Consider the following 26,511-nt stretch of genomic DNA (forward strand, 5'->3'; position numbering starts at 1 on the left):
TGTGATATGAATTGCAGTGTTTGTAGTTTTTAGCTTAAATCCTGTGCTGGATTTGTCGTTGGAGATTTGTCATTTGTCTTAGAGTTGAAAAGGACTTTAGAGTCCAAATTCTTCAATTTATTAATGAGAAAAATTAGCTCATAGAGACATTAAGCTTTTGGCTCAAGAGAGAGCAAATTGGATCCCTAGATCTTTTCTGGAAAGAAGTGTTCCACTTAGCTAGTAGAGATTGAGAGGCAGAGGAAAGAACCCTAGTTGCAGTATGTTTATGTAATGGTTTTACACAACACTGACATAGAATCCAAAGCATGGTTTGTAGCTTCTTAATGTCGAGAAAGTACAACTTAGCATTTCACCAATTTAATAGTAGAACAGGAAAAATGAGAATTTCAAGAACTATAAGCCTTCTTTTTACAACCTTAGTTTTAGGAGCATTGCTGATTAGATATATTAAGCTAGCCATCTGGCAGCACAAATTAATTGCACTTATTGGGTTATTATATAAACATTGTGACTCCAGGTTATCATGTTACTTTCATTTTTTTCTAATGGAGTTATTATACTATTATCAACTTAATACCGTGCAGTAACTCACATTATTTAAGCAACACTGCTTAAAGCCCGTGGTGAAGCACTGAGATTCATGCCCATCTGGAAAAAGCTGAATGCCAAGAAGGATGCTCTGCATCAGGGTCATTCCTACTGTTATAAAGCATGAAAAAGAATGTAATAACAAAGAGTCATGGTTGTACGAATGCCTTTATGGGTGATAAAGTTTGAATTAGCATATGCAGAGCATTCTAAGACAATTAATGTCCACTGTGTTAGTTAATTGGTCGGGGTGAATTCTTTCTTCGTGTTTCATTTGCCTTATAATTAGCTGTAGCTCAGCAATTAAATCATGTCACCGGCCCACTGTGATACTGAAGGACGGTGATAGTGCGTGGGTGGGGGGCACAGCTCCATAGAGACTGTGCATATTAAGTCAGAGTTGCTGGCTTCTTAAATGGCTCTCCTTCTTGGGCTTGGGAGCAGTTTTTTTTAACTTCTTGAATAATCTATGTGTTATCCATATACAGTTCATAAATGCACTGAAACAAGTAATTCCGTACACAGTTTTGACGAGCAAGACTGTAGCATTGTAAACATCAAGAATTGTCCTCATGTACCATCTTTCTGAAACTGGAATTCAGATACATATAAATGTATATAACTGTTCCTATTTATTTCTCCTAGAAAACTTCCTAAGAAAGGTTTCTTAGGAATTGCTGTTGCTGTTGTTGTTGCTGCTGTTAATCTGTCAATATACCCTTAAATATCTCATTTAAACCAAAATGCATCAAAATATTCTTTCAAAAAAATTCCACAAAATTGCTGCTTTAAAAAATGTCTCATTCATTGAAGTAAAAAAATAGCATGTATTGGTTGTTTCTAAATCTATGTATACATTGATTGGTTCCCAGAATAATACATGTGTGTTGAAGATTTCAGACTATAGAGAATGTAGAAAGTAGAAAATGAAAGTTCCATGTAATCCCACCTCCAAAGATTACTATTATATGATTTCTAGTTTTATGTCATGCTTTGAAAATCTTTGCTCCCCACCCCCCGCCCTGATCAAAAAACAATAATGCATATAGTAGAAAGTTTCAAGACTACAGCGAAGGGAAAAAAAAAAACCATATTGTAGTTCTACCATTCAGAGGTGAGCACTATTGGAAAGTTTGCCTTGTAACTTCCATGTATTTTTCTGTGCTTAGGAACTGTACCTATACAGTGAGCAAATTTTTGAATAAAAGGTGTCAAACTATTAAGTTATATATTCTGCTTTTTTAAAAAGATTTTATTTATTTATTAGAGACAGAGAGCAAGCTGAGAGGGGGAGGGCCAGAGAGAGAAGCTGACTCCCCACTGAGCAAGAGGCCCTTCACAGCAGGATCCCAGAACCCTGGGATCATGACGTTAGCCAAAGTCAGACACTTAACTGACTGAGCCACCCACGTGCTCTCTCTCTATTTTTTATACTAAAAGGTGGTAATCATTTTTCATGTCATTTATGATGTGATTTTTAATGGCTATGTACTATTCTTTCATAATGGGTATATAGTGCTTAACCATTTTTCCTCTTGGATAGTTTTCTCTTTTTTTTTCTTTTAAAATAATATATTTATAAATATATTTTGCCAAATATCTTGAATTCCTAGATGCATAGTAATTAAAAAAACAACAACCGATATATGCTTAATTCAGATGTACAAAACTTCAAAGATGGACAAGTGGATGAACAAGATTTCATGATTTTTAGGATGATGTTAACAACTAAATTTGAAAATGACAAGTTTAAATCTTTTCATTTATATAGATAATATTCTAGGTTTAAACATCCTGTGTTTAGGTATTCAAACTCTTTAGTTGAGTATATAATCACCACATTTGCACAGGGGAAGCCTTGCAAGTTATATGTTGTAATATATTATTATTTATGTCCCTGAGTTTTATATCCATTGAATGTTTGGAGCTGTGTATATCATACCAGAACCTAAGTCCAAAGTGAAAAAGAGTCAAACACAGCATTTAAGGGATTCTCAGTAAAAAGTATGACAAGCTTTCTTGGGTATGGTAACTTTAGGATGTTTTCGATTTCTTTCTGTTTTAGCAGACCTCACTCTAGTAGAAAATATATTAGTTATTTTGTTTCAAAATAAAAGCAAAAATAATTATAACTTGAAAACATAAAAGGATACTACCTCAAGTGTTGATTAAGGCCATAATTATGTGATTAGACTAGAACCACAGTTTTGTAGATATAATTACTGTAATAGCTCTTGTACAAAGAGCTGATATGATTTGGTACCCAACACTGCCCTAGGAGCTTCTTGCCACTCTAATGAATCCCCACTAAAGCCAAGGTAATAACATATGTGTGGCAGGTCTGAATACTTTCATTTTAAGACATCACACAGTGCTGCCTCTCTCTGTGTAAAATATCTGGCCCTGATTTAATCTTGACCCACAGTGAGATAAATGAACAAGGTAGAGAATAAAATAGAATACAGAATAGGATGCATTGGGATGTGCAGACATCATCAAGGGAGAGTCAGTTATTTAACATGAGGTTTGTGTGGTAATGAATGGCTCGGTAATCAGCTGCCATCCTCCCTTACCCCCAACTCAGGAGGAAGTCATTGCCAGGCCTGCATGCCCTAGACTGAGACTGTGGTTTGGGGCAGCCCCTTGCTCTCAGATCCCAGAGGGCTTCCTGAGCCCAACCATCGGGCCTGGCTTTGGAGCAAGCACCAGACTGCCATTTCAGAAAAGGCAGTGAGCACTGGAAACTTTAAAAGCAGATCTGAAACTTAGACATTTCTCTTTGTTGTGCCTCCCTAAATGTAGGGTCAGTTATCCAGAAGAAAGGTATGTTCCAAAAGGGAAAGAGCACAGGCTTTGGGATCAGGTAGATCTGTGTTCAAATTAAGGTTCAGCCCTTAGTAGCTGTGTGTCCTTGGGGGAGTCATTTAACCTCAGTAAGTCTTAGTTTCATCCATAGAAAATGAGGGTAATCTAATTTTGCAGGGCTGTGGTGGGAATAAATGATTAAAAATATACATTAAACACCCAGAATAGTGCCTAACACATAGTAGCCCTTGGTAGATGGTCAGTAACTATTAGCCCTTCTTTCCACAGTCTTTGTCTGTTGAACTGGAACAAGTATTTAAAAGTATGGCCTGATAAGACTTTTTTTCCCCCCATAACAATGATGTTGGACATTTACAGATAATGATCTAAATTATACTGAAGGTGACATTTTTGCAAATTACTTAATTTGCTTACTGAGTGGTCATGTTAAGTATTTCTTTATGATTTAGTCTTTACATCTGTCAGCATTATTTTATCTTAGCAAATTATTCCCAAGAGAAACTTAGCCTTTCTGTGTTATCATTAGCAGAGCTGTGTGTGCTAGTTTTTCTTTTTTTTTTTCTTCCGTTTTGGCAGTGCTGGGTTGGGGGTCATGGTGGTATTTTAAAAATATTTTTTCTATATATTTTTTAGAATGTTTTGGAAAAACAACCTTGAAAATCCACTTTTTTTCTTTTGAAATGGGTTTGTTTCTTTTAAAATAGTAACATGATAATTGACCTTTCAATGGTAATACGGTTTGTAATACAACTAGTCAGGGGTGCCTTCTGAGTTTGTGCCATAGGATTTCTTGGCATGAGGTTGACTGACTCAGACTTAGGACTGTGGCCTCATTAACCTTGGGTTTTAACCAACTACTGATGCACCTGGAGGTAAACTGCCTGCTTTAATTAGACAGTTGTTAATTAAAAACATGTACATTTCTTCCTTCCTTTATCTCTCACTCTGTCATTCGTTCGTTCTTTCTTTCTTTTACATTACAGATGAATGGGTCATTCACAGTGAGGCATGACAATGTCTGAAAACTATTCAAGTTAGGAAGAATAGATTCAAAAGGGAGAGAAAGGCCATTTTTAGGAATTGGCAGCATTTATATTAGGGATGACAAAAGGCTTCCGGAATTTAGATGCATCTTTTAATACCTTTTAAGAAAAACTGGCTTCCTGAGATTTGAAAATACCAGTGTTCAAGTTTCCAAGGTCACCTATAGACCTTGCTTAGAGCTACGTGCGTTTGTGATTCGCCACTTAATAATCTGCTGCCCGCCCTGGACCTGGGGAGATCATTTTAGGTGTCCTCTGGAGTACTAACCACTCATTTGATGCACATGCAAAGCCAAATCTAGCTCCTGGAATTGAAAATAATAAAGCCAGGATTTGAACAACTGGGCAGTTGGAACACCTGAATACTTAAAATATTGGTCTGTCTAGTGGTTTTTCCTGTGGCTTTTTACCTCTTTTGGTTAGGCATGTCACCCAGATAGAGACAGCCGTAACACAGCTTCCAGAAGACCATCTGTTTTAGGGCAGCTTTTCCCTCAGAAGAGAAGTAAATTAGTCATTGAACTTTTAGGGAACATAGTGAAAATAAAAACCTAACTTAAAATCAGATTTGAATTTTACTACCCTATGGGTTACAGTTGCTTCTTTGGCCCAAACTATTGTCTTCCTTTGAGGCAAACTTTTCAGCTGTAAGTTAGCAGAGGGTTTCAAAACAAAGCAAGTAAACTAACAGAAAGCGAAAAAATCAGGGTCAATAGAGTCGAAAACAGATTTATTTTTGTTTTGTCATTTAATCTCAACTGAAAAATAGGAATATACATATATGTAACTCTCAGGTTCAAGCTTATGTCCCTTAAAGTGCTTCACTCTATAATTATTCTTTAAGATCTACATAAAAAGAAGAATCTCAGAGAAAGTAAACACATTTCCTATGATTAATCCTACGTCTTTAAAAGTTTGGTGTAAGAGTGAGTCATTATTGGATTTCTCAGGGTGGATCTTGTTGCAGTGGAATAAAGGTTTAAATTTTATTCCTAATTCACTTAGTAGTTCCTATGGTGCTATTTATATTTTCTTTTAACTTCATTCCACTTAATGATAAATTCTCTTTTTCTCTTTCCTGCCAGACTTCCTGTGGAAGTAGCCTATGCTTGCTGCCATAGTTCCTTACCACTTACTGTCTGGGATCACTTGCAATTTGACTTTGGCCCCACTTTGCCAACATTCTCCAGATTCTCACACTTTATGTCACACTGTTAAGAGCCACACGGTGTTGAATTTACCTCTGCAAATCTGATATGCCCGACCTCCCACCCTGATGGTCTTATAGGAGCTCCCCTCTGAGGGAACTCTCAGAGCTGTACGTTTCCCACACCTTTTCACCCTTACTAGACGTGTATCTTATCACATCACTGTTCAATGAGTATTTTCTCACTGAGGAGGTCTGATTTTCTCCACCTGGCATTTGAGCTAGCCTAATCTCCCACTGCTGCTTCTCAGCCTACCATGGTACTCCAGCCCTTGCATTTGTGTATGTGCCGCTGTCTGTGTGGTGTCTGTACCTTCCCTTCTCTCCAATCTGATGATAAAAGCTTTTCCTTCTTTTAAAGCCCAGAGGGAAGACATCCCATTTATTAAGCTCTTCTGATTCTTTTGACTAGAAGAAATATTTTCTTCCTCTAGATTCTCTTCTGTAGCTCTCTTCTCTTGTGTTATTTGTGTGGACGTCTTATTTTCCCTTCTCAAGGGGATCATCAGTCTCATTATATCATTTTATTTCCTAGCTCCACTCTCTGGTTCCAATGTCTTATACTTTTCTTTATAGTTAAGTACATTTTGGATAAATGAAAGGACAAGCTGGTGTTAATAAATGCAGAGCATTTGCCAAGTGATGTTTTAGAATATAGGTGCCTGTAGCTCCCTGGAGCCTGCCCTGTGTTGGTTGCAGGGGGATTGAGGCCAGTGAGAGGTTAATAGTTCATGAGAAACAGAAAGATTCATAAAGTGGTCTTCAACCCTAAATTGAAACGTATTTAAAAAAAATTTTTTTAAAGATTTTATTTATTTATTTGACAGACACAAGAAGGCAGAGAGGCAGGCGGGGGGGGGGGAAGCAGGCTCCCTGCTGAGCAGAGAGTCCGATACGGGACTCAATCCCAGGACCCTGAGATCATGACCCGAGCCGAAGACAGAGGCTTAACCACTGAGCCACCCAGGCAACCGAAACGTATTTTAAATGGCTAAAATTGCAAGACTTATACAAGCCACTTTCCTGTTCTTGATCAGGGTAGAGTTCCTTATTATTAGCCTATTTGTAAATAAAAGTGAACAGATAATCTGAGATCTTGCCTCACTTGCCCTTGAGGGTTCCTGAAGTTTGTACGTGACCTGGCTTTGGACATTCCTTCAGGGCTTGACAGAAGCAAGAGACAAGAAGCCATGAAGAATGAACACTCTGATATAGTTTCCCAGATCACAGCTGAGAAAAGAAAGAAGGAATGTGCTTGCTCTACTCCTCAGTGGAACCAGATGCCCAGTAAAGCAGAAATAGTATACCTGTAAAGTTGCCAAGGCAACGTCAAGGGTAAAGAGAAGAGTAGACAGAATGATTTATGAGGATTTCTTGCCATTGGAATGGGTCTAAAATTATACTTCCATGTCTTCCTCACCAGGGTAAATTCCACAGGATTTATCAAGGGAATTGTAATGCATAAAAGCTTGAGATGCTATCAGAGCCCAAGGAGACTGAGGTGAAGGGCAAGGAGAGCAGAAGCAAAAGGAACAAATGAGAAAAAGGGCTTATGGTGTGTTTTTAATCCTCTCTTGAACTGATGCTGTGCCTAGATGTAAAACTGATTTTTTGGGAACATGCAAATGTTGGATATTTAATATGTGCCTAGAAAAAAGAAAGTCCATTTACTGGGGCAAAATGGAGATGCTTGATTTCATTATTAAAACATTACTCTGAGCTTCTATTTTAATATTAGTTGATTTACAAAGACAATTACGGATGAGCATGTGGAATGACATGTTGCCATGGCAACAGAGGTTGAAGTTGCATTTATTTATGAACAGTGGGAAAAGAAGCTCTGGGGTAGATAAAATTGGCTTATCTTAACACTCTTTCTGGGCATACTGCAGTTAGCCACAGTTATCAGATATCCACACTGATTTTCACTTCCGTGAATTATACATGACTGCACCAATTTTATATTGCTGCATAACAAATTTCCACAAATATAGCAGCTTAAAACAACACATATTTATTATTTTACATTTTCTGTGGGGCAGGAATTACAGGCACAGCTTAGCTGGGACGTTTGCTCTGGGTCTTACAAAGCCATAATCAAGGTGTTGAGTAGGCTGTGATCTTACCTGAAAGCTCAACTGAGGAAGAATCTGCTTCCAAGTTAACTCAGACTGTTGGCAGAAACCATTGTCAAACTGAGGGCTTCAGATTCATATTGGCCGCTGGCGTCAGCCCCTAGAGGCTGCTTATGGTCCATTGCCACATAGTCCTCTCAACATGGTCACTCTCTTCATTACACTACAAGGACAATCTCCAGCATGTCTGCTACTGAGAGAATATCTTACATATCTGTTTGCTAGAAGCAAGTCACGTGTCCCACACATATCCAGGGGGAGTGAGTTACATAAAGATGTAACACCAGGAGGTAGGGATCATTGTGGGTCGCTTTAGAGTTGATCCATCACAGTGTCATTGTGAGAAAAGGGCAAGTTTTTTTTTCATTTTAAAAGCTGTGCCATCTGGAAATCTCAAAATTAGCATATGTGTAAGATAAAATATTAAAGCTTACATTTTTCAGTTTTTTGTCCCTTGGTAAATGAAGAAGAGAAGTGAAGTTTCAACTCTACTTTTTCGAATCTGATGGGAGGGAAAAGAGAGGTTAGCAGGGTTGGAAGAACAATGAAATGAAAGAAGAGAATATTCCCTATTCTCACATAGAAAAATGGAAGTGATGGATTAAACTATTCCTGGATGTTCCCAAACCCGCTTTGGAGGTCTGAGAAAACAGTTTGATAGAAAGTTCCTGCAAGACTAGCATGTGTCTTAATGTACTTTATGTAGACATGGGACTCTGTGTACTTCCTGTAATTAAATCAGAAATGTTGCTTTGCATGAAATGGACAATTTTCTAGTCCATTTTGATATTGCTGTCTCAGGGCTTAGAAGGTACTGTAGCCTTCATTATTTGTTCTTTGTATTTAAAATCTTAGTAAACCATCATGCTTAGGTTATAGTTTAGGCTTTAATACAGCTTATGCCCTAAGCTACACAGGGACTTGAAGAAAGCTAAGGAACGGGATTGCAGGTTTCCTCGTGGCCTGTGGCTGAATTGACTGTTCCCACAGCATCTAGTAAGGCAGAGATCAGAGATTTAGGATCACATGGCTGAGTAAGGGATTCAGTAATTTCTTTGCTTTCTAAAATGGCTGCTTTCAAACTCACCCTCTTCTTTATTACCACCTCTAGCAATTAGAATTCAGTTAAAAGGACCCTTTAACTACCTGGTGCTTCCATTTAGGTGATTTAGTTCTTGGGCTGTGGTCTGTACCACAGTGGTTGGCACACAGAAGCTTGTGCTCAGTAAAGGCTGGTGTACTGCTGCTACTGCTCCTGCTGATATTAACAGTCAGCCGAGTTTCTTCTGTTTTTTTTTTTTACAACTGGACCAGCATGAGGTGTAATATCACAAAAGGAAGAGTACCATGGGGCGCCTGGGTGGCTCAGTTGTTAAGCGTCTGCCTTTGGCTCCAGTCATGACCTCAGTGTCCTGGGATCGGGTCCCACATCGGGCACCATGCTCGGTGGGGAGTCTGCTCCCTCTGCTCCTCCCCCCACTCATTTCTCTCTATCTCTCTCTAATAACTAAATAAAAAGGAAGAGTAATGTGAACATAAATAATGACAGCGATAATACACATTATTTGCTGAGGTTTGCTGTGTTAGGCACCTTATCTACACTAGTGCCTTTAGTCCTCACAGCAACCCTGCAACAAAATAGATTTTATTCTTATTTATTGGGCAGTGAAACAGCCTCCAAAGTATAGATTTGGGCCTGTGTTGAGATAAATGTTACCTTATTTACAAGAAAAGTAAGCAAACCAGAGTCCCCTATTCCTTAAGTACTTTTTCATTTAGGCTGCAGTGTACAGCTTCCCCTTGCATGTGGTTGTTAGTGAGAAGTGTTCTGTAGATGATCTTGGAGACTAAACAGCAGTGAATACCCTTAAGTTTTAGACATACAGTTTGGACCCATTCTAATTTATCTCCTCTGAGAATAACCATTCGCTATTTGTCAGTATTCCACGTATTTGTACCTCAGGCACTTTTGAAAGTAGCTTCACGTCTTGAGTACTGATTCCCCACCAGTGCCTCAACACCCACATGTAAGTCTGTGGCACCTGTGTTGCAATTCCCTTTCCTTCCGTGGGCTCGCACCTTCAGGCCCCTGAGCTGCAGTACTTGTGTGGAATGTTCTACAGCTCTACCTCTCACGGTCCCTTCGCCCCTGCAGCTGCAGGCCACATCTGTATAACTCATGATTCATCTTCCAAGTCTCAGACAAGATGCTATTTCTTGGCAGAAATTTTTCTTGATGTCCTAATCCCTTTGGGTTCTCTGTGCTTTTATAATTCCCTGATGTGTGCTCTTCGATACTTGCTTACCCATTTCCTTGCCTCTCTCACCCATTGGATTATGAGTCTTTCCGGGGTGGGGGACAGGCAGGACCAGTGCTTCCCAGCTTCCAGCTGGGGTCAGCCCCCAGGGAGCCTGTGCTGGAGTTTTGAGGGAATGCACATTTCCTCTGAGCCTCACAGCAGCCCTGAGAAGGTGTGAGGCTTTACTGGGCCCTACACATCACAGCTGATGTCACAAGTTACAGACCAAGGCTCCAAACCCTGTCTTTCTCTCCCAGAGGTAATGCTTTTACCTAAAATCTCTTCAGTTTTTTCTTTGCCCAGCCTAAATAAACTTCGTTTCTTCAACTTTTCTCCCTAGGGACTTTATTTCTAACATATTCAGTGGTTAATGATTGTTATAACTTTTTAAAGTTTTTCTATTTCACATACCATATTTTAGAAAGGCATTAAAAGGAACACAGGACAATAATTTTTGGTGTTATAGCATTTACCACACTGCTAATTCCGTTCTTTCTAGCCAGTACCTCCAAGTCTTTGATGCTGCCTTAGCCTTTCCATTCCAGGGCTTCTCTGTGTGAGGTAGAATATGTCTGAGGAGACAAACACAGGATTTTGTGTTCACCCTGTCCTGCAGAGGTCTTTTCCGGGAGTGTGGTTTGGGGATTGCTAGTGCTCTACAGAACATGAAAGAAGGCTGTTATTGTGTTGAGAGACAGAAATGTGGCTGGCTTCTCACAGACACAGCCTCACAGGGCCATTCCACATGATTCCTGAGTAATCCCTGCTCATAGGAATGATCCCTCACTTCCATAGCTGACCTGTTACCTCCTCTCTGCTGTGATCTAGAGAGGTCATTTAATTTTCTTTAAGAAAGGGTTGTTTGTTTGTTTTTTAAAATTAAGTAATCTCTACTCTCAACATAGTGCTTGAACTCAACCCTGAGATCAGGGGTCACATGCTCTACTGACCGAGCCAGCCAGGCACCCCTAGGTCATTTAATTTTCAGTCCATGTACCCATCCCTCCTACCTAGTTTCTTCTCAGAGCCATGCTTTATTAAATGAGGAGACTGTACTAAGTTAGAATTGGGCATCATCAGAAGGCTCCATGATTCAGTCCCCGAGGCTGCCCTTGACCAACTACGGCAGAGTTCTTGGAGCAGCGACTTGTTAGGAGTGCCCTGCTAGATCAGATGAAAAGTCTTCTGATGTATCAATCTTTGTATCTAGGTTAATAGGACATTATTGAAATTTTATGAATCTGTTCCTCACAAAGCTAGATTAGCCTTTGTTTTTTAATTTATTTTGCTAACCCAACAGGTATGGAGGAAATAGTCAAATATGTCTGTAGCAGGAAAAATCCAGTTTATGTTTCAAAGCATATACCCCACAGTTTTCTGTGGCAGTTGTTAGGTACTTTATTAGGCCCTTATATGTTTTTACAAATAATTGCTAGTGGCCCTAGTGAAACAAGGCAAGGTACTCCTTGTTTTTAAGGCATTCTGGTCTGCAGCGTGAAACCCTCCTAATTTAATGAGGGAATCTTCCATTGGATTCTTCCTTCTTTCTGGGTGCCTACCTGCTTTTCCCCTCTGGGGCTGCCCACACCAATGATAAGATCACAGGGAACTTATCTTTAAAGGTTAGAGGTAAAAATAAGTACAGCATTAAAAACATCCAATCTTTTAGTGTGATTTATTTAGAGTTCTTCTCCCTTTGAAATGAAAGGCTTTCCTTTTGCTATTTTGTTCTTTCTTCCTTGTCAGCAATATCTGCATGCATCGTGTGATGCCATGAGCCTGAACGTTGGGGCAGGCCTGCTGGCATTCAGGTCTTTGCCTGCCTCCAGCTGTGAAATACATGAATAATAATGTTGACCTCATGGAGCTGAAGTGAGAATTAAACTCTCTAATAGTGAAAGTGCTTTGTTATTAACTTTAAGTACATAGATAGATGGAAATGGCAAGTATTAAGTGTTGATGATTTATGCCCAGAATTGCCAAAAGCCACATCTTAGTGATTTCAGCCAGGATATTCAGAAAGGCCGTAAGGTTAATAGATTATTAAAGGCACCCCTCCCACTCTCTGAAGTGTTTCTGTTTGTGCTACTTTCATTCTATATGTGTGTCTCTCTTTCTTTTAATGACTTCCATGATCTCTCAACTCTAGTAGCTTTCTACAACTGGATTTAACAGAGAAGTATCTTCTAATTTTTAATTACCGCTGCTATATAATCTTAAGTAAGTGAAGCCAAATGGGAACACTGTATAGTATTATCTCTCTAGATAACTCACATAATTTTCTTTTTCATTGATCAATTAATTCTTGAGTTAATGATTTTCAGGAGCTGTTTCCACTCTATTGGTCTGTGCTTCTGTTGCTGGGGAGTTACAGCAGGCTCCTAAGTCACTTTTCTAATTGAGGCACATCTTTCCTTCTTTCTTTAAGAAGTGGATTTCGGGGCGCCTGGGTGGCTCAGTGGGTTAAGCCGCTGCCTTCGGCTCAGGTCATGATCTCAGGGTCCTGGGATCGAGTCCCGCATCGGGCTCTCTGCTCAGCAGGGAGCCTGCTTCCTCCTCTCTCTCTGCCTGCCTCTCCATCTACTTGTGATTTCTCTCTGTCAAATAAATAAATAAAATCTTAAAAAAAAAAAAAGATTTAGAAGTGGATTTCGTAGAATTTTATACTCACTTTGTTCCAAGAAACCTACTGAAAAGTATATGATACAGAAATGAGAGTTCATAACTATAAAATAAATCAAATACTCTGTTTTGGTGACTTTTTAAAAAATAAAGGGGAGTGTGGGGTTATTTATAGTGTGAGGATGGGAATTTTGAGAATTTTAGGCACTTCAGAATCAGACCGGCAGTTAAAAGCTCTAGGTTTGTGTGTTTCATTTTTTCCTTTAAAAAATATCTTCATCTTTCCACTAACTTGCTTGGGAAATGACAAATCAGCACATCTTTGGGATTTTAATGGCCAAGCAAACCCAACCTTAATTCAGCTGTCCCTCTGCAGTTCTAGACTGACTGTGCCTTCTGTGCCTTTCTCTGTCTCCTGAGAAGAGTCCTCATAGTCAAATTGTGACTATCCACTGAGCACATTATGTTAGTTCAGACTCTTGAGATTACAAGTGATAGCCCACAAGTCAAACAAACTCAGTTCAGAGTGGGTGCAGGGGAGGGCGGGCCAGTAGCCAGGAAGGATGGGATTCATGCGCCCTTCCACATCAGCATCTCTGCGAAGCGTCCATGGCTCAAGCTGCTTCCCTCCTCAGCCTCTACAACTGTTAGGAAAGGCCATGATCTTTTCTCAGCATCTTGAAGCAGCCCTCTTATTCTGCTAACCTTACTCTTCTGTCTGTCCCTCCTCCTCCCTGTGCTGGTTTAGTTAATTCCTACTTATTCTCCTGGACATCTTTTCCAGCCTTCAGCCTGAGGTGCATCCCGTGTGTGTGTGTGTGTGTGTGTGTGTGTGTGTGTGTGTGTGTGTGTGTTGTTTTAAATTCAATTAGCCAACCTATAGTATATCAGTAGTTTCAGATGTAGTGTTCAACACCTTTTATGTGTTTTTATAACATCCTTTGCTCAGGACTTGTCTATTCACTTATCAAACTTTATGGTAATTGCTTGTTTACTTGTTCATTTCCCAGCTAGACTGTGGTCTTCTAGATGGTGGGAACTGTGTCTGATTCATGCTTCACTCCTTGTCCATGGTCTCTTTCATAAACAGAGAGAGGTATTTGTTGAATGAGTGAACATGGGATCTGTGGTCCTTCTGGTGACTTGGCTTTCTGGGCTGAGCTCAGGACAAATGGCAAAGCATTTTCCCCTAATGATACCAAAGCCCCACTTCTAACATCCTTCATTCTAAAACCAGACCAATGTGATACCTTTCCTCAAACAGACTCAGTAAAGAAATGTGAATATGCATGCAAATAGCTCTTCAGGTCACTTGTTGTTTTGGTAATAAAAAAATTTCATGTAATATTTAGGTACAAATGATAATGACTTAAAATATACTTATAAAATCTGGAAGTGAACTTTACTTAATGGATAGCCATTGATATGAACAGAGTGACAGAAGTTGGTCAGAAAGATTCTTAACTGAACATTCATTTTTAGTGGTTTATTTCTTATCTTTTTTTCATTGACTCCATTTGTTTTGATGAGCAGTCTAACAGTCTTTTAAGTAACGTGAAAAAACTTTTAGTAATGCATGCTAACTTTGTCAATTTGTCCTTTCTTCTTAGGGGTAATGATGGTATTAAAATCTTTAATGACTGCCAAAAATATACCCTTAAACAATGTGGGATTGAACCTCCTGTGTCCACTTGCATGTAGATGTTTTCCCAATAAATACTGTATAGCACTGGAAATGTATTTTCTTTTCCTTATGGTTTTCTTAACATTTTCTTTTCTCTTGCTTATTTTATTGTAATAATACAGTATATAATGCAAATAACATGCAAAATACATGTTAATTGACTTTATGTTACTGGTAAGTCTTTGGGTGATAGTAGACTGTTTAGTGAAGTTTTGGGTGATGTCGAAAGTTATGGATAGATTTTTTACTGTGTGGAGGTTTGGTGCCTCGAATACCCACACATTCAAGGATCAGCTGTACTTACTTTCTATTTGTTCTAAAGTTGAAGTATTCCTTGTTGGGTCATCAAGAACTCTAATGTGTGGGTCTCACAAAATATATAAGATCTTCTCTTTTTGACTGACAGTTTAGTAACCAGCTTTGGTTAGAATCCTCAGTGGTTATGAATCCATGAAGACCATTCACAGCAATAGTTTCGGGAGGCAGAAACTAAAAAGCTGCTTTTTTCTCTTTTATGTGGCTATTTTCTTTCAGGACATAGCCCCTGACACCTAGCATTCTGAGCCTTTGTGATGCTGAGCCATTTTAATGGGATTTTGTTAGGGTTCTAAGAATTTTTGTCATCTGAAACAAATGATTTCACCAGACAGAAAAATGGAACACTGTTTTATTGACATACTTATACATCCCTTATTCTTCTCCTTCTCTCTTTTTTTCAGTGAGCATGTTTTTGAACACATTAACACCGAAGTTCTACGTGGCCCTGACAGGCACTTCCTCACTAATATCAGGGCTCATTTTGGTAAGTGGTAGAATCCTTCCTATCTGAAAGCATGCTAATTACTAACATGTTAGTATATGTACAGGAAATAATTCTGGAAGAATATATACCAGTAGCTTATGGTGATTCATCTTGCATGTGTGTATATGTTGGGTGGTTGGACAATAGAGGCCTTCCATTGTCCAGGTTGCATATATCTAAAATATTTTTTAAAAATTTAGATAGTCTTATATTACTTTTGTTGAAGGGGAAAAACAAAATATAAAGAAAATGGAAAATAAAAAAAGACAATTCTGTGTCAAATTCTAGTGTCTGAGATACTGTAAAATACATGTGAACCAGTTCAGCTAAAAATGTTTTTCATCATTCTTTTTAAAACGGATTATTGACCATAAGCAAGATCAGTAGAAATACAGCCCAGTTTCTTTATTTTTATTTATTTATTTATTTATTAGATTTTATTTACATTCAAGTTAGTTAACAAACAGTGTATTGCTAGTTTCAGGGGTAGAATTTAGTGATTCAGCAGTTGCACATAATACCCAGTGCTCATTAAATCAAGTGCCCTCCTTAATGCTCATCACCCAATTACCCCTTTCTCTCCCCTCCCTTCCAGCAACCCTTAGTTTGTTCTGTCTAGTTAAGAGTCTCTTATGGTTTACCTCTTTCTCTGTTTTTGTCTTATTTTTCCTTCCCTTCCCCTGTGTTCATCAGTTTTGTTTCTTAAATTCCACATGAGTGAAATCATGGGGTGAATTTCGTCTTTCTCTGACTGACTTATTTTGCTTAGCATAATACATTGTAGTTCCATCTGCGCCATAGAAAATAGTAAGTTTTGATGGGTGAGTAATATTCTGTTGTAGATACATACCATATCTTCTTTATCCATTTGTCCACTGATAGACATCTGGTCTCTTTCCATAGTTTGGCTATTGTGGATAGTGCTGCTATAAACACTGGGGTGCATGCTGTTTTGCCCGAGTTTTCATGTCCAAGAGACCACCAAGGAGCCAAAACCGATGCAATCACACGAGAGTTTATTTGACAAGCTTAAGCTTGGGCCCAAGTATACCCGACACAGCGGAGTAGGGACTTGGACCCCAAGCTTAGTTAAGGCAGGGGTATTTATGGGTTCCTGTTATTAAAGCAGGGTGGGGGTTGCTGGAACCACAGCAGGGTGGGGCTTCCTGTTACTAAAGCAGGGTGGGGGGTCCTTAGAACTAAAGTAAAGTAGGGGAAAGTTCAGCCATTGGGCACAGGGGTCTGAGATGGATGCCGGAGCTAAGATGGCTGTACTTATGCTAAGGCTAAACCTGAGGTGGGATGGCCTTAATTTTTCTTGGCCTCCACACACACGCCCCTTCAAATATGTATATTTGTATCTTCGGGTAAGTACCTAGTAGTGCACTTGTTGGGTCATTGGTTGTTCTATTTTTAACTTTTTGAGGAACCTCCATACTTTTCTCCAGCATGGCTGCACCAGTTTGCATTCCCACCAACAGTATAAGAGGGTTCCCCTTTTATTGTGTCCTTGCCAACATTTGTTGATTTTACCCATTCTGATTGGTTTGCGGTGGTATCTCATTGTGATTAGCCCAGTTTCTTTAAATGTATTGAGGTGGACCTGGCCATTATAAGCTTTTCTTCCGTTATCTTCTTTTCCTCCAAAATTTACATTTCCCTATTTCTTTGACAGAGAGAGAGCACAAGCAGAGGGAATGGCAGAGGGAGAGGGAGAAGCAGGCTCCCGACTGAGCAGGGAGCTTGACGTGGGGCTCAATCCCAGGACCCTGATCATGACCTGGGCTGAAGGCAGACGCTTAACCAACTGAGCCACCCAGGAACCCCCATTTACCTATTCCTTTCTTTCAAAAATTCCAACTAGGCAAAAGCAATAATAATCATCTCTATGGCTCCATTAGTTTATGCTCTAAATAATTTTAAGTGTGATAAAGTATAACACCCGAAGTAGGTGTTTGTTTTTTTGTTTTTAATTTAAGTGATCTTACATGAGTATCATCTAATTTACTGTAATTACACTAGTATAATTAAGTGACCTTTAAGGAGAAAGTTTTAATTTTTTTTTTTTTGCCTACACATAATGCTGTGATTACTAATTACTAATTTTATAGAGATAAGAATAAAAAAGATATGACAGAGTTGATGTTAAGAGAAGAGCACTAGAAAAACACAAGTTTTAGGGAAGAAGGGCATATAAATGGAACAAATACATATACGAACCTAGAGCAGTGGAGGGTTTCAGAGGCTTGAGCTCGTAGGGTAGAGCAATGTATGTAGGGCAGAAACCTATAAGCAGCTTAAAGGAATGGTGGTAGTTTGGGAACATTTCTTTTTGTGGTCAAAGCATATTCAGGTTAATCTTGCTCTGCTGTATTACCTGGGTGCTGTACCCAAGGGAGGAAATGTTTGAAGTTGATATTACTGGGACAGAAATGTGAAGAACATGAGTAAAAACCACTCCAAGATGTTTTATAAATGGAAATCTGCATAGAAAGCCCAATACTGCACAGAGACCAAGCCAAGGTGAAGGGAAGCATATTAAAACTTCTCCTTGATATCGGTTGAAATAAGGTGTGTATCGTAATTTGTACCTTATTGCCTCTTATATGCAGATCTGCATACCCATCATTGTCTCTAAGTGTTCTCTGTTCTGTGGGGACATGTGAAAAATAGGGATACTAGAGAGAGTTGTTCACAAAGCTCTAAGGTGATTTGCTTAAGCGCATGTTAGTTTGTGGCAAAGTCAGGCCTAGAACCCATGTCTTCAGGTTCCCACCTTGATATTCTTTGATGGACTGAAAATCTTCGAACTTAGAAAATACTTTCAAATGCTTGATAAATGATTAATGAGGATGTGCTGAAAACATGGCAGGCTTTTAGCATGTATATTTTTGGGGGGAGAGGAGAAGGTATTTCAAGTCCTTACCTAATAATTATTTACATTTAAAATAACATTTTAATATTTTCTTTCTAAAATAGCTTTGAAATATTTTTTGATTAAACAAACCAAAGAAAGTGAACTTTTAGGTGTAATCTGAATAACAATTTCATGCTAAAAATTAGTAATTCACTCTCATGCAGAAAATAGCTTTTTGTTTGTGTATTCCTCCCTCAAGGGTGTTTACTTAAGAATGGTTTACCCACTTAGATGGTGCTTACTGTGTGCCAGGCACTGATCTAAGCACTTTACATGCTAATTCATTTACTGGTCACAACAGTAGGAGGAGGTAATTGCCAGCCTTGTTACCATTTTACTAATGGATAGGCTGAATAGGTAGCATAGGCAAGTGAGTTACAGCCTTAGGTCACATCTCTGGCAAATAGTGAAAAGCAGGAGTTCATCCTGGGCAGGCTGTCACACATTTCATCATCTTCTGGTTAAGTTCTCAGCTGTTTTCCTAGCTTGTGGGACAAATGGCGGGTCTGGATTTTATCTTGGTGTGGGTTCACTAGGCTATAAATTGAGTGCCAGGGTGTGGGTAATTTCCTTCTTCTCTGGTAAGCTAGACCCAGCAATCCTTTTACCTTCCAACTCAGGGAGGTGAAATCCCACCTGCTTACTTTTCTTGTTCTCCAAATGAAGGGATTTCAGCAGAGCGAGACCCCCTCCGCCAGACTGCCTCTCCTGTGTGTGTGTGTGGGGGGGGGGCAGCGGCTGAAACCGGATAGGCAGTGTGGAGCGTCTCAGGTGGCATCTGTCCTGCAGCCTTCTCAGGAGGCACTGGCTGTGCTTGATGTGAAACTCTGAGCTTCAGAAAACCCATGATGTTTGAAGATTTTGGAAGGCCTTGCTCAAAAATGCTCGGTCCCTACTGAGGGCAAAATCGCTACGATGCAGGAATAGTTCTTGATAGCTTTAGCCTCCCGCTTGAGAGATTATGGGCATCGGTGTTGTCCTGCCTTTAAGGATTTAGCTTTGGTAGCCCTTGAAATGTACCCAGGGTTGAGGTTTTTATTCAGCCACTGTTCTTTTCTGCCAAGTGCATTCATGGAGAGGCAGCACTGAGGTAAAGGATCAGCTCCTTAGTGGTTTGTTTGCTGGCACAGAGATACAATTACCTAACTGCTCTCCCCTGAGCGATGGACAGAGAGCCGAGCAGTGAACACTGAAAGTACAGGGATGCCTCTGGGGAAATGGTTGTTTGGGGACCTCAGGATTCCTATGCTGGAGACAGAAATTGTCATGCAGTGTGTTGTCTTAGGAGAAGAGGGGCAAATAAAAACACCCTGAAAAAGTCATCTAACTGAACAAATATACATAAAAGTAAAATGTATTTGGCAAATGCTACTGTCTTTTACACTAATGTGTTTAAAAACAGATGAGTACTAATCGATGTGTATTTTACTAGACATCACTGCTTCTTCTTAATTTTGCAGGGTGAAAGCCAGCAAAGAGTTTGGTTACACCACCTACCTTTCACTCTTCCCTTTTGGTCTCGTGCCCACATACTCATCTGGCCAGCTCTCTCCCTTGCTTAACTCCAAGCGGCCCCTCTGCCCTCTTGGCCTCTTGGCACAAGGCTTCCGTTCTCAGTCCAGTTCCAGCCACAGGAACTGCACCTGTCCTCACCGTCCAAACCAACCAATTTAGTCTTTTAGTTGCTTTATCAAGGACATGTCCAGTTTGTTTAAAGTAGCCTCTCAGAATAATGTTCATTTCAGTGGAGAAGATTTCTGGGTTTTCTTTTTATTTTTGAGAGTGGGAAGGTGGTTATGTGGAGAAAATGCTCCCTTTAATTTTTTCAAAATGTTGGTAGACTGGAGGAAATGCTGTATCTTATATGGACATTAATACATAGATTCCCCATTAACATGGATGTAGACATGCTTCTACACCTACACATTTTACTTTCTACACCTACACTATTTTACACATATATTAAATAGATATAAAAAGAGGCATCTAAGGTATAATTTTAAAAAGTGAGAATTAAGAACTAAAGAGGGAGGAAATTAGAATAGTAATAGTAAAAGACTTAGCTCATAGATTACATGTAAAAAATTATGTTTTTGGCAAAGTGTAGAAGAGATGAAATTAGGAATAAGTTGTATCAAAAGGTCCATTTATTGAGGCCCTACTCTATGCCAGATATTAAGCACTTTGCATATATTACTTCATTTAATTCTCTTTAAAATTCTAAGTGGTAGATATAGCAGTGGCTTTATGCTGCTGAGTATAAACAGACACAAGTGTTAAATAATTTGATCAAAGTTATATAGTAGAGAGGTGGTAAAATTTGAATATGGATCTCTTTGATCATGTCCTCCATCCCTTCCTGTTCAAAAGTAAGGAAGTTGGACTGGAAGATTGTTAGGGATCCTTTCAACTTTTCCGTATCCCTCTAAAGAACTTGACTTGCACTTGAGATAGCACTTTAATTGACAGATGTGTGGATCCCCCTAATGATGGTGATTCTGGAGGTACCAGTCAAAAAAGACTTAGGGAAACTTGATTGGAAGGGCTCTTAGGGTGTGGGAAGCTCCATATAAATGTCAGAATGTGTTGATTTATGAAACAAGTTATCTCTTGTCTATACAATAAAGAAGGAGAGATGCTGTGGGGATCACATGGTAGGGGAGCCTGCAGATGATTAGAGGAAACTGAGGCTCATTCAGCTTTATCAGATTACAGCTTCTTGGGGTCACCATAAAAATTAGTGATTTTCCACAGGAGACCAAGCAAAGTGCCAGACCAGAGAGTAGACATGTGTCTGTCAGGCTCTGACTGTAGACAGGAGTATTTGAGTGGATCAGATTAATGATTAGACATGCAGAAGTGAAGAAAGTAAGTGTGAGCATAGCAGATAAAGGGACAAAACTGCGCTTTGGCTTTATCACTTTAGATTTGAGCACAATTTGAGATGTTTGAAAATCATGTACTTGCAGTGCTGGGGAAAAGAACCCTCAGAAGCCATCCAGTTTAAACCAGTAAAGACTTAAAGATTAGGCATCCGTGGGACGCCTGGGTGGCTCAGTTGGTTAGGCAACTGCCTTCAGCTCAGGTCATGATCCTGGAGTCCTGGGATCGAGTCCCACATCAGGCTCCCAGCTCCATGGGGAGTCTGCTTCTCCCTCTGACCTCCCCTCTCATGCTCTCTCACTCTGTCTCTCAAATAAATAAATAAAATTAAAAAAAAAAAAAGATTAGGCATCCGGAAAGCTTATGACTTGCTGGTTACCCTGAGTAGGTAAGGGTGGAGTGAGCACTGGAAGTTAAATTTCTGCTGCCTTGGCATAGTATCATTCTGCCTCTCATAATAGCGTTGATCAAGAAAGTGGGTAGCAGTAGTATCTAACAGTTGACGTTTTTATTTTAATAGATCCATAGAAATGGGTCAGGGAGGTAAGAAAGGGGGTAGAAGGAAAGAAGGAAAAAGAAAAGAAAAAGAAAAAAGAGAAAAGAGAGAGAAGGATGGGCACTACACCCTTCCCCTGGAGGAGACATTTTTTCTTTATCCAATTGACCATGGATACTTACCACAATTTATAATTATGTTTTATTTGTGTCGTCATTTATGGCCTTTGTCCTCTGTGTAATGGAAGCTTCACAGAGACTGGGACCATATCTGTTTTTTGTATACAATAATATAATGCCTGGGTAGACTCTCATAAAATATTTGTTGAAAGCACAGAGATCCAGTGAGTGAATGAATGAACTGATTGTGTCAGAATGATCTGGGGAGCTTGTTTAAAGCGATGGATCCAACCACCACTCCAAACCAACTGACTCTGAATCTGAATCTCCAGGAGAGGGACCACAAGGATAGCGGCCTCATGGCATGAGTTGGCAGGGCCCAAGGCCCATGGTGCAGGATGGCTTCTCCCCATGTCAGTACGATTCCTGATCTTCCCCTGGAGGGCGACCCTCGTCTCCAGGCCATACTCATTAACGCTACAGTGGTAAATCTCATCCTGTGAACATACAGACATGGAGGTGGAGATGGATCATTGACTGTTGACCTTGAAGAAAACCTCACTTTTCTGTCTTCTCTCTTTTCTTAAAACTTGGGTGATAGGTGGCCAGGAAAACGGGTGAAGGGCATGAATACCAGTTCTTCACATAGCCCCCCTCCATTGTTTAGGGGCACACGACTGAGGAGAGACTGACTGAGACCAAGGAAGTGGGAAGCTAAGACCCCTTCTATAGGGCGCCAGTATTCCTAAACAAAACATAACAGGAACCAGAAGGGAAAGACAGTCTGTCATGTGGAGTTGGGTTCGGGGTAGGGGCAGACTCTGGAAGGGTCACTAGGTGCAGAGACAAGGATGTATTTGGGAATTCTAACAAGAAACTGAAAAGATTATGAATATTATGTAATCCATGCCTACTGCCTTGATATCTCATTTAAGCACAGAAGACCCCCTTTTGCCCAAATATACCACCAGATATATTTCTAAAGACTTAGAACAGGTGTCAATTTTGCCATCTTTCTATTTGGGAGCAGACTACATGAAAGTTTCATGTTTCCTTTTAAATCTCCAACATCACTGTATCTATGCACCTGTGATGATATTACCTACTTAATCGTTAAGAAGCACTTAGCTAATTTCAGGCTGAGACATCCTTGTATTTCTTGTGGGCTTAATGGAATTGGTGTGGAATTACTAAGGTGCTGCTGTATGGGAATCTTGAAGCATTTTTAAGTATAGGGTATAGGGAAGTCCCTGATTCACAAGAAGTGTTTTATATATGGAACATGTAGTTCAGGAAGAAGAGGGCTTATGGGCTAGGGAAGAATCTAGCCATCTTCAGGAAAGACTCAGCTTTTAGGTTTGCAGGGTAGGTGGAAGGGTCTTGTTTGTTTATCCCTTTGCCAGATTTTTTTCCTTCCCTGTGGGAGAGTGGTACTTTAGGCCAGCTCCAAACCTGGATCTCTACCCCTAATGCCAGTGCTTTTTGGTCATTCTCTCTACTTCTGCCAAATAGTATGGAGGGGGTCACAAGGCATTGCTAATGGGGTACTTGACAAATTTTAAATATGATGTGGGTCTTGAGTATAGTTTTTGGTCCTTCTGTCCTGCAAGATATAGATCCAAACTACTACGTCGACTCTCACGTTTGCAATTCTATCCCTACTTTCCTTATTCTCAGAAGGCAGGCCTTACCGTCATCTCCACTGAGATTGGTGTCACCCACTTTGTCCCTTTGTTGCCTTCTTACTGGTGTAACAGCTCATATCACACCCTATTTTCCAAAATAGAATGTTCCCCTCTATTCATTATTCATCCTTCCTTTTCTTCCTGTCCCAGGGCAAGAAATGGTAGGTTATCTTTTGAAGGTGGGGTGGGTGTGCTTTCTGGGCTCTTGGCATCATGCCTCTTGGTCATTTGTACTCTTTTGTATCTTTAATGTCTTTTCATTAGATTCTTTACCCTTCCACAAATTTATATAAGTCTATCTTTTTTTTTAAAACAACAAATAAAAAGAACAGAAGAACTTTCATTGGTCCTGCTGTTGGTTTAGACTATCTTCCATTAAAGCACTGGGCCAGCCCTTGTCATCCATCCATTTAATTATCCAACTATCCATCCATCCAGTCTTGTAATTATTCATATGTGTATCCATCCAACAATAACTGAGGGCTTACTGTGACATTATTTTGTGTAGCAGATAATTGAGTCCCAGAGAATCAAGAGATCCAAACAAGGTCACACAACTTGGCTATCATGAAGTGTATATGAGTTTTGAACTTGGCTAGATGGGAGGGCAACTGTTGATTTCCTAAATGCCACATCGAATGGATGATTTTTAGTTCTCATCTTATTTGATCTGTATAATCTTTGGCGTGAAGCATGAATTGGAAAAAAAAAGCACTAAAGGGATTATGCATTTAAGACTTGAGATAGGTAATTTATATTTTAATTCTATGGTTGTCAGATTAAAACCTGTTTTATTCCACTGAGGCAAAGCCCACTAAGCTACTAGCATGTCCAAGGATTAATTTTAAAATCTTGATTTGTTTATAAGAGCTTTGCTGTTTACATTGTCGGTTATGCACCAGGGAGAAGAATTCAAAGTGACATCAAATATGTGTGTGTTAAATAACACCATCTGCCCATTTGGATGTGTGCAGCTATTTAAAAATCCTGTGAGGTTCTGGCCCAAACCTGTCACGTTTTGGGATAAGGGGCAAATTATTTTGCTAACCCCAAATTAGAAGACTTAGTTTGAGGTTTAAGAAGGCTTCAAGTCCTTCCCTACTTTCTTTTGCAAGTTGTTCCTTCAACAGGTATTAGATTCTCTGCCCTAGGATACTGGGGACATTCATATAGTACAAAGAAAGACCATGATAGATAAGAAGGCATCTGCTGCTGTGAAAAAGGCCTGAGAAGACTTCACCCTTGCCCCCCAAATAGCTGCATGAATAACCCAGTCTTTACTGAGATCTGTTAATCCTGCATTAGAAATCCTGGATGGAAGGTCTGTCTCCTATTATCATGCAAATACCTCATTAATATGAATTATTTAGGATGAATTATCCAGTCCCACTTGATAGACTACTTCTGGATTGGTTTTGATAGCTGAGAAGGCAAAGGGACAGTAGAGTTGATGAAAGGCAGTAGGATATAAAGATTTGAAAAGGAAAATGATAGGCTACATCTGTCTGTGTTTCAGTATGCAACAGAATTACCAAAAGATATCTTGTTGCAGAGCCCTGGTGAGATCTGGGACTTTAGGCTGAGCAGCTACTTAATTTGCTGTGTGACTTTGGTCATTCCTCATTCTTTAAATGGAGATTGTGCATGGTCCTTTAATGTCCCTTTTAGTACTGACAATGTGTGATTCTTCTGAAGAAACTGAGAAGCCTGGAGTTCCAAGGTGTGTGTGTGTGTGTGTGTGTGTGTGTGTGTGTGTGTTGTGATGGGTATAGGCTATACCAGGAGGAAGCTGTGAGAGGTGTTGTGGTCTGTGGCATGGACTCGTGGTATCAGGGGCCACATGTGCATTTTATATAACCCTGGAGCACAGCTCTTGCCTGGTGTGGAGCACTTCCTGCATGTGACTGAGTGAATGAAGTCCTGGCAGGTGCCCAGCAGCATAATATAGAAAGCAGTGCAAAAGCTTAGGGTAACAAAAGCTCTCCACCACAGTGATTGAGAGCCATTGCCAGTTTTGTGCCCAGTGTTCTTGGGTTGCTTGGAGCCTTCCGTCTCTTCTAATAAAGGCGAAGCCACAGATCTCTTAAGGGCTTTGTTGAGTGGTCAGAACTGAATGGTGAGTAGTACCCTTTTTCACAGTGATTTCTCAGGCTTTCAGCTGACAACTTAGTAACAGACAAGAAGATGCTGTTCTAGCCTGAATCATAGACTAGTGACAGCGGAGGGCATCAGTATGTCAGGTTTCCCGTGCAGGGAAGGTATGTACATTATCAATATAATAAATGGTAGCTTTGCTATTACTTTTGAGAACCAAACATGCAATGGGTACTGAACTGGGGATTTTACATGGGAATTGAAACTAGGTGTTTTACGTGGGTGTGAAAATGGAGGACCCTTGAAGATAAAGAATGAATATGATTTCTACTTTACAGTTGCAGAAACTGCTGTTCAAATAGGTGAAATAATTTGCCTGAGGTAACAGACTCCTTGGATTCATGGTTTTTCAGCTTACCATTCTTAGCTTTGTTGCTTCTAGGAAGATCTCTTATTCCTAGCATTCTACATGTTATAGACTAGTTCTGTCCCTTCTTAGCTTTCATACATATTCTCTTCCGTGTCTGCCCACTGAAGTTACTGGAATGACTTAACATGTGAAAATTTATATAGTCAGAGGGGTAACTTTTTGGAATTAAATTAGAGTTGTCATAGAATTGGAAACATTTGATTTGATTGATGTCTCCTTTTAGTCATTCACAGATGTTCCTTTTGTCTTAAAAGGTGTTTTGTTTGTTTGTTTGGTAGAGTGGAAAAGAGAAAACATTGATTTTTAAGTAATAGCCCAAAGTCCATTCCAGAATAGGTAACAAAATCTTGTTTTTATGGAATATGTAATCATAAACGATCAAAAAAACACAAAACAGGGGCACCTGGGTGGCTCAGTGGGTTAAAGCCTCTGCTTTCAGCTCAGGTCATGATCTCAAGGTCCTGGGATCAAGCCCTGCATTGGGCTCTCTGCTCAGTGGGGAGCCTGCTCCCCTCCCCCACCCCACCTCTCTGCCTACTTGTGATCTCTGTCAAATAAATAAAATCTTGAAAAAAAAAAACCACAAAACAAAATATTGCCATTTTCAGTGACATGGATGGAACTAGAGGGTATTATGTTAAGTGAAATAAGTCAGAGAAAGACAGTTATCATATGAT

General features: G+C 39.7%; 1 protein-coding gene across 8 annotated transcripts in view; it reads left to right on the plus strand.

Moving 5' to 3' along the window:
• ST7 (suppression of tumorigenicity 7) overlaps positions 1-26,511 on the plus strand; it is a 241,948-nt gene that overhangs the window by 105,776 nt on the left and 109,661 nt on the right. For all 8 annotated transcript variants that reach the window (XM_044246428.1, XM_044246430.1, XM_044246427.1 and 5 more), the window contains one exon: positions 15,128-15,210. In XM_044246428.1, coding sequence (XP_044102363.1) covers positions 15,128-15,210 — 83 coding nt within the window. The remainder of the gene's footprint in view (positions 1-15,127; positions 15,211-26,511) is intronic.

The sequence above is a fragment of the Neovison vison genome, chromosome 4 (genome assembly GCF_020171115.1).
Source record: "Neovison vison isolate M4711 chromosome 4, ASM_NN_V1, whole genome shotgun sequence".
NCBI classification, from domain to species: Eukaryota; Metazoa; Chordata; class Mammalia; order Carnivora; family Mustelidae; genus Neogale; species Neogale vison.